The sequence below is a fragment of the Zalophus californianus genome, chromosome 10, assembly GCF_009762305.2.
Source record: "Zalophus californianus isolate mZalCal1 chromosome 10, mZalCal1.pri.v2, whole genome shotgun sequence".
NCBI classification, from domain to species: domain Eukaryota; kingdom Metazoa; phylum Chordata; class Mammalia; order Carnivora; family Otariidae; genus Zalophus; species Zalophus californianus.
Window position 1 is genome coordinate 26,840,949 of NC_045604.1, and position 8,780 is coordinate 26,849,728.

The 8,780-nt window shown below is 41.6% G+C and overlaps 1 protein-coding gene across 2 annotated transcripts; it reads right to left on the bottom strand.

Moving 5' to 3' along the window:
* Positions 1-1,891: 1,891 nt before the first annotated feature.
* SNRPE (small nuclear ribonucleoprotein polypeptide E) lies at positions 1,892-8,714 on the bottom strand. 2 transcript variants are annotated; one of them, XM_027612117.1, is made up of 5 exons: positions 8,526-8,714; positions 7,999-8,025; positions 6,648-6,710; positions 5,134-5,212; positions 1,892-2,112 (listed from the first exon to the last, which is right to left on the bottom strand). In XM_027612117.1, exons 1-5 carry the CDS (start codon positions 8,577-8,579, stop codon positions 2,057-2,059), a joined length of 279 nt encoding a protein of 92 aa, XP_027467918.1. In that variant the 5' UTR covers positions 8,580-8,714; the 3' UTR covers positions 1,892-2,056. The 2 variants fall into 2 exon arrangements, with proteins under 2 accessions (XP_027467918.1, XP_027467917.1); XM_027612116.1 differs by lacking the exon at positions 1,892-2,112 and having other exon boundaries at positions 5,072-5,212; positions 8,526-8,656.
* Positions 8,715-8,780: the final 66 nt, after the last annotated feature.

The following is an 8,780-nucleotide window of genomic DNA, read 5'->3' on the forward strand; positions in this document are numbered from 1 at the left end:
GAGCAACGCCTCCTATAATACAAATTCTGGTTGGAAAAAAGATCTACAGATTGTGGAAAAGTACAACTTAAAAAGCAAACACCACAGGCTCCAGTAAGGCAGGAAAGCAAGCAGAGATTTCTAAATACAGAGCTCAATTGTAAGAGTTCACTGTACCTTATTTCTATCATCGTTTGCTCTGTCAAAAATAGAACTTTCCATGTCTTGATCCATTCAGAATAAGCCACAGCAGGCACAGCTTTGCTTACACAGGGCAGCCAGGTCAAAAAGGCCACACAGGGAAATGGAAAAGCAGCCAGCAGGTTTTCTTAGGGATTATACTGCTCCAGCTTTTATCCTTCTTCCCAGCTATTTTGGTGCCAAGAAAGCTGCAGGGAGGTCTCTGCTCTGAAAAAGCTTTTACTGGAAAGGCTAAAGCAGTCCAGGGCTGCAACTCCCTCTGCTGCCCAAGGTTTTCTTTGCATGCTGTAGCAGGTTCAATGCATTTCAAACTCAAACTACATTAAAAGAGCTAAAGCAGCCCTTTATTTCCAAAATGTGACCAGAAAGGCACAGGTTCAAATAGGAGAGGAACAGCTAGAATGCCAACTTCTGAGCTGGATGAATTTCTACACTTACCTACAAGTCTCCTCTATCTCATGAAGGGTTTCTTTTACTTAGTTTAAATGAAAGTTCTCCATCTCCCTCACAGGCACTTGGAAAAGCAGGAACTAGACTTCTTGTTCCCTCTTCACCCACCCTTAATAATGCCCACTACCAAAATTTAAGGCAGGCCTTATTCATCTTTCAAGCTCTAATTTAAAGATTTTATTTATTTATTTGAGAGAGAGAGAGAGAGAGAAACAGTACGAGAGGGGAGAAGGTCAGAGGGAGAAGCAGGCTCCCCGCTGAGCCGGGAGCCTGATGTGGGACTCGATCCCAGGACTCCGGGATCATGACCTGAGCCGAAGGCAGTCGCTTAACCAACTGAACCACCCAGACGCCCTCAAGCTCTAATTTAAATAGCGCTTAGCACATGGAACTAAAGCAATTTGTTTGCCAGTCTGTTTCACTGCATTTATTAGACTTGGTACCTGTTTAACAGCAGATACTCAATAATCACTTATCAGAATTCTAACTAGAACTGCCCTGAGATCTTTTTTTAAAGTTTATGTAAGTAATCCCTACAACCCAATATGGGGCTCAAACTCATGACCCCAAGATCAAGAGTCGCACATTTAACTGACTGAGCTGGCCAGGCACCCCAAACTAGAACCACCCTAAGGAACTGGGGAAGATTTGTTCACATAATTCAATTATGACATAAGCAATTACTGGGGGAGGTACCAACATCTTTAGATTAAGAATAAGAGGCAGGTGTTGCGGTATTGCTCCAACTAACATACTATTATTCTGCCTAACAATTTAGCAGCACTGCTTGTGGTCTTTTTCAGATTACCAATCTCACCAAGTCTCTATTCTGGTAACTGTTAACAGAACTCATTTTACATGTACTTTTAGGGCACTTTATTCTTTGCTTATACCCAAACACTTATCACAGTGTCATCTTAGTGGTACAAGAAGTCAGAGAGACCTCAGAGAGTGACTGTGAGAGTGCTAAGCAGAAACGGAAGCTGATATAGCACGTCCAGCCTACTGTGGTCAGAAGCTCGTGTCCCAGCAGCCGGAATGAGAACTGCTGCTGAAGGCACGTATTAGTGCAGTAACCTCTTCTCTACCACCCAGTATCAGGAGCTTACCTGTGAGGTAGAATTCCTACTCTTTGCCATAAAGAATCTATACATCCAGGTTCTGGAAAAAAACAAATGCCCAGGACAACTGCCACCCTCCAGAAAACTTAGCTGCCACTGAGTGAACGGTCTCTACCACTGGACAGAAAAAACAATGTAAATTTTTAAATAAAAGCAATTCCACAGCATTTATTGTCCTCTGGTAATAACATAAAGGTAATCAAAACAATACGAACAAATGTTTTAGAACTACACTCACAACAAAGGACACCTAAAAAAACAAACTACATGGCCTTCTCAAGAATTTCTCACTTCACTGATTATTTCTAGTTGGAGACACTCTGGAGCAGGGTAATATTATCTCCTTTTAGCATGATCCGACCTGCAACACAGAATTAAAAAAAGAAAAAAAAAGCTATTAATAGCCATTCAGACAAGTGTGTAACCACTTTAGCCTCAGAATTTTAGATCCTATTTAAGCAATTTTGAAAATGCTTTCTCTCTTAAGTATGTGAAGATTTTCAAATATCCATATATTGAAAGGCTGTGCATATTAGAGCCTATGAACTTTTCCAGCAATAACCTAATGAAGGTAGAGAAATGTTATTTTATGAAAAAGAGTTTCTATAGACTAAGTCAAATGAATAGATCTACCCCAACATATCCCACTGTTCTGAGTTTGTGGAAGTTGGGGAAGAGATTATCTATCAAGTTTAAAAAAATGCAGCATACGGCAGCACCATTCTTAGAGTTCTCAGTACATTAAAGACTCCATCCTGCAATTAATAAACCTGTTTGAGCTTTACCCAACATTTCCTAATCTTACATGAGCAGAGAATACTTTTTTCCTGAGAATGTCCATAAATATTTTTTAATATTTATATTAAATATAAAGTTAGTTTGAGAAATGCTCATCAACCCCAACAGATTAAATGGTTTCACTTCCCGAGACTTCTGCAACAGGTAATATTAATCTATTCTATAGGATAAATACTACCATGGGAATTCAACACTGCAAATAATTTATAAATAATAGAATGTCAATAAGACTAGTTTGCCCTTCCTGTCAAGACAAGTTTTTTTTTTAAAAGATTTATTTATTTATTTATTTTGAGAGAGTGAGAATGAGAGAGAGAGAGAGAGAGAGAGAGTGCACATGAGAGGGGGAAGGGTCAGAGGGAGAAGCAGACTCCCTGCCAAGCAGGGAGCCCGATGCGGGACTCGATCCAGGGACTCCAGGATCATGACCTGCGCAGAAGGCAGTCGCTTAACCGACTGAGCCACCCAGGCGCCCAAGACAAGTTTAAATGTGAAAATCCAAGCTTTCACAAAAATAGCCTAAGCAGAAAGAAGCACAGCAAAACACCATACCACTTCTCAGATTCTACTTTCCACATATCTACTTTAGGATCAAGAGAATCCTCAGGGTTGGGGCGCCTGGGTGGCTCAGTTGGTTAAGCGACTGCCTTCGGCTCAGGTCATGATCCTGGAGTCCCAGGATCGAGTCCCACATCGGGCTCCCTGCTCAGCAGGAAGTCTGCTTCTCCCTCTGACCCTTCCCCCTCTCATGCTCTCTCTCTACCTCATTCTCTCTCTCAAATAAATAAATAAAAATTAAAAAAAAAAAAAAAAGAGAATCCTCAGGGTTTGGAAAAAAGAGGCACCTGAAGCCTACCACAGATAAAAGTACTAGTGACCTGTGAACTGGTGCATTAAACAATTAAAAACAAAGTATCTAATAAACTTCAAATGAATAGGATTTTAAAAGAAAGGACTCAGTTTGTCTTGTTGAAGTCATGAATCCTAAAGACACTTTGTTAACTGGGTTAAGAAACTGCATTCATTATTTAAATATTTTTGAGTTTCTACTACATGGCAGGCACTGAATTAGGCAGTAGGCTTATTAGAGAGCAAAAAAAGACAGAACTTAGAGGAGCATCTGGCCCAGTGACAAGAGACATTAATAAAATAACCCCACTATGAGTGTTTTACTATAAATTCAGAGAACACAGCACACCCTGCCTCCCTCATCCCTACCCCAGTAAAACCAAACCAAACCCTGATATTTGACATTTGAGTCCTAAAGACATAGGAAACAGCATATACAAAGATTTACAGTGGGGTAAATGTGCAGATTCAAAGAACTGAAAGAACACAATGAACACAACTCCTCTATCTCATGAAGGGTTTCTTTTACTTATTTTGAATGAAAGTTCTCCATCTCCTTCACAGGCACTTGGAAAAGCAGGAACTAGACTTCTTGTTCCCTCTTCACCCACCCTTAATAATGCCCACTACCAAAATTTAAGGTGGGCCTTATTCATCTTTCAAGTTCTAATTTAAATAGCACTTAGCACATGGAACTGAAGCCATTTGTTTGCCAGTCTGTTTCACTGCATTTATTAGACTTGGTATCTGTTTAACAGTAGATGCTCAATAATCACTTATCAGAATTCTAACTAGAACTGCCCTGAAACTCAGAAAACGAAGCTGAGTGCTACAAAACGTGCAGAGGGACAAAAGGCCAGATCATGAAGAACCTTGCAGAATACATTAAAGATTTTCTTATCCTCCTAGCAACAGGAAGTCACTGAAGGATTTCAAGTAAAAGGACGACGAGGTCAGGTTGGTGCTTTTAAAAGATAACTGCAGCCTGCAGAGCAAACTGGAGGGGGATGAGATAGTTACAAAGAAATCAATCAGTAAACTGAATGGAGGTTGGTGCCATTCAGTAAGGCAGGAAACACTAAAATAGCTCCAAAAGAGTGTGTAAGGGGTGGGAAGTGAGTTTGTTTTCTGACATGCTAACTTTGAGGAGCCTTTGAGACATTCAGGCAGAAATGTTGAATAAGCTCAGATAGGTCTAGGGCTACAGAGGTAAATCTGAGGTCAATATGTAGATGGTAATTGAAGGTAGTCTTGAGTGCCTTAGTAAATAAGACCAAATGACAAAAGGACCTACAACTAAGCCTCGAGCAACTCAAAACATTTAATGGCTGGGTCTCAAAGAACGAATATACAAAAGTCTGAAAAGGAATAAACAGAAATGAAAAGTGACAATCTGAGTATAGTACCACAGAGCCAAGGGAACAAAGTGTTTTAAGGTGGGAGTGGCCAACAGTGCCAAATGCTGTTCAGAGTTTGATGAGGACTAACAGTGACCATTAGATTTAATATCATTTGTCTTTGGTGACCTTGGTGAGAGCTGAGTGGAAAAACAAAAGCAGAAATGGGAGTGGGGTTAGCTGTAAGTGGCAGAGGATAATTTCAAGAGTGAACTACTCCCTCTCATAGTAAATTCTCAAGTGCAAACTAAATTTAAACATGAACTGAGTTGCAACTCATTCAATTCTGCAAGTGAATAAAAATTTCCACAATTCCCAAAGGCCATCTATATTCTTACCCAGTTGTTTTCTTGACTTTGTTTTAGAATGAATCTCTTCGGCATCATCTAATACGAGGTTCATGTACTCATCAAAACCCTAGAAAAATAAGCCAACTGTCATTTTCAAGTAAAATCATACCCAACCACTCCAGATGAATACACCAGCCTAGATACAAAAATGCCAACTAATTTCAGAAACTCATCTCTCCACTGATTTTTAAGCTAAAACACCACCTCCCTCCTAAAGCCTCTTTTTAAATAACAAGAAAGCCAGAATGTGGGCGCCTGGGTGGCTCAGTTGGTTAAGCGACTGCCTTCGGCTCAGGTCATGATCCTGGAGTCCTGGGATCAAGTCCCACATCGGGCTCCCTGCTCAGCAGGGAGTCTGCTTCTCCCTCTGACCCTCTTCCCTCTCGTGCTCTCTCTCAAATAAATAAATAAAATCTTAAAAAAAAAAAAAAGCAAGCCAGAATGTACTACAAATTACCTCTGGAGCCTTTTGGACTTAAGATTTGATTAGCTATACCTAAGAACCATGGTCTTTTCTTTTATAACTTGTCCAATATAGTTATGTGTGTACATATATGAATTAACTTCCACTGCCACCAGTCTTCCCATGTTCCTTACAAAACACTCTCGCCACTACCCATAACGTTTATTTTTCTACCTGCACACAGGGAAGGGGAGATTATTGATGCAATCTACAATATCTGAAGGTAATATCAAAGTGTCCTAATATCCTAACATAATACTTTTCAGCCATATTTTATCTTTCTTTAAAACATTACTTAGGGGCGCTTGGGTGGCTCAGTCAGTTAAGTGTCTGCTTTTGGCTCAGGTCATGATCTCAGTGTCCTGGGATCAAGCCCTATGTCAGGCTCCCTGCTCAGTGGGGAGTCTGCTTCTTCCTCTCCCTCTGCTCCTCCTCCCACTTCGGCATTCGCGTTCTCTTGCTCTCACAAATAAGTAAACAAAATCTTAAAACATTATTTAGAGATGGGATGCCTGGGAAGCGCAGTTAGTTGGGCATCTGACTCTTGGTTTCAGCTCAGGTCAGGTCACGATCTCACGGTCCTGGGATCAGGCCCCTAGTCTGGCTCTGCACTCAGCTTGAATTTCTCTCTACCTCTCCCTCTGCCCCTCCCCACCTCCCTCTCTCTAAAATACCCTTTCACACACACATTATTTAGGGTATTCTGCTATCCTGAAAATCTTATTTAACTAACTCCACCAAGCTCTACTCAGGTATCACCTAATATAGAACTAATACACCATTAATTTTCACCCCACTCTAATTTTATTTCTTTTATTCCCTCCTTCAAATACTAACACTGTTATTTAAATAATTTTAAAAAATGAATTTTCCCTCTTTTACGAATGACCCAACCGCCATCAAATAGAACGGGACAAGGATAGTGGCCCTGAAGAACTTTGCTTGGGTTGTTGGGTCTTTGACTTTTTGTACACTGCTCTGGCTGGGCATTTTTGTGAAATCATTTACTGCTATGAGATAAAACATCCTGGGTACTCACAATGATACAGCCCTCTATTCGCATGTTCACTTGCTCATAAAGCCACACCTGAATTCGAGATCTCTGAAAAAAAATTGTTATGTTAAGAAAACAAATGAACAAAACCCAATCACTCTGGTCAAACAATAGAGAAATAATGGCTCCTAAAGAAAACCTTAAAAAGTAAAAGCCAAGAATTTTAACTACTTGAATCATATCCAAGAATTGATAACCAAGACTAATTACTTGCCAAGAAACATTCTCAATAAATGCTATATTAGCACTAAGTTAATAATTTTCCTGTGGTCTTGGGACTCAATCATATTTCTTACTGCTTCTCATCTCAATGCATTTAGACTGCAAATTGACAGTGTAGCACAAAGCAGTAATTTCCAATGATCAAGGGCTTCTTTCTTATCTGCTATAGCAAAATCCAGCTTCAAAACAGCTTTCTCTAAGGTTCCTAGCTTCCCTCACATTTAACAACTAGGGGAAGGACCCTCAAATCTGGTGATTAAAAATTACAATGGCTTGGGGCAACTAGCTGGCTCAGTTGGTGAAGCGTGTGACTCTTGATCTTGGGGTTGTGGGTTGGAGTCCCATGTTGGCTGTAGAGATTACTTAAAAAAAAAAAAACTACAATAGCTTGAAATTAATCTGTTTCCAAATATGTTATCACGCACTAAAATTTGTCAGAGTAACAGAAACTACATTTTCTTTCCAAAATAATTTAAATACTTTGCCCTACCACCTCACAATTTGAGTTGCTAAAAATCCCCCCAAAGGAAAGCGGGCTGTCACAACAGCCTCTGAACCTGTCCCTCCCCTCTTCCTTTTTTGGCATCTTTTCTATATTTAAGTCGTCCCCTCCCACCTTACTACCTGGTTTAAAGTCGACAGGATTCTTCTTCCAATGTTTCATCCCAGGAGAAAAAAAGGAGAGAGGTTCCAATGTTCTAACCATAATTACTACCAACAAAAGTACCCAAATACCAGTCATGTCTGCCAGGATTTATTTTGAAATTAGTGATTTTGTTCTTGCAAATGACGACACAATTCTTTCAATGCTTGGGGTTGACATTTCATTACATTAGAGCTTTCCCTGAGCCCCTTCCCCTCAAATACCCCTTCAATCTCTAGTTTCACTTATTATTAATTTTTTAAAGTAATCTCGACACGCAACGTGGGGCTCGAACTCACTACTCCAATATCGAGTCACTTGCTCTACCGACTGAGCCGGCCAACCTCTCCAGTTCCACCTATTTTTAACTCTAGAACACGCTGATCAGACAGGATGACACAAATAGCCAAATAAATTCACCTTTTACTTAATAAGGAATTACAGAACAAGAGAACAGATTAACTTACGTACATTTTGCAAGTATCTGAAGATGAGATTCTGTACCAATGGTTAAGGAAAAAATACACGCACAGAGTAGACGGTGCTCCCCGACACTGGTCGATTCTACCCCCATCTCGCCCTTGTTTTCTGAACACGAGGTGCGGTGCCCATGCAATGAATAGTGTCCAGCTAGGCACTGGTTAGGGGTTCCCCGAAAGGTTCTGAAGGAATCCCCGCCCACTCTTACTCTCCTGGAATTTCTCGGTGCCGACATCTTCTCCTCCCCGAGACCGACGACTCCCACTTTCACTCAGTTCCTAATTAAAGCTGTCTTCCTTTCGCTCATCCGCGCCACTCCTGCATTTCCCACCGCAGGGGTCGGCCCAAGCCCACCTCCCACCCGGTCTTCAACTACCCGCGCTTTCTCCGGGCCACAGGGGCCCCGGGGGCTCATGGGATGTGGGTCCGCACTCCGCTCCCTCAGGCCTGCTCTCGGTCTGCTCCGCCCCCCGTTTTCTGGTCCGAACCTCCTAGTCCTGACATCCTGCGTAGGATACGATGGGCTGAACCATCACCTTCTGCACTTTTTGGCCCTGGCCACGGTACGCCATGGTGGAAGCCGACAAAGACCGCGCGCTACCTCAGAAAGCAACTTCCGGAATAAAGAACCGGAAGCGGAAGTGTGTGGCGCACGCGAGGCCACCTGGGGCGGCTCCTGGGAAATGCCTCTCTAGCATGGGTGTTGCTTTTCTCTGTGCTCTATATCCCCTGAGGGAAGCCAGAAGGAGGCTGTGCACTTTAGAACGTGAGTC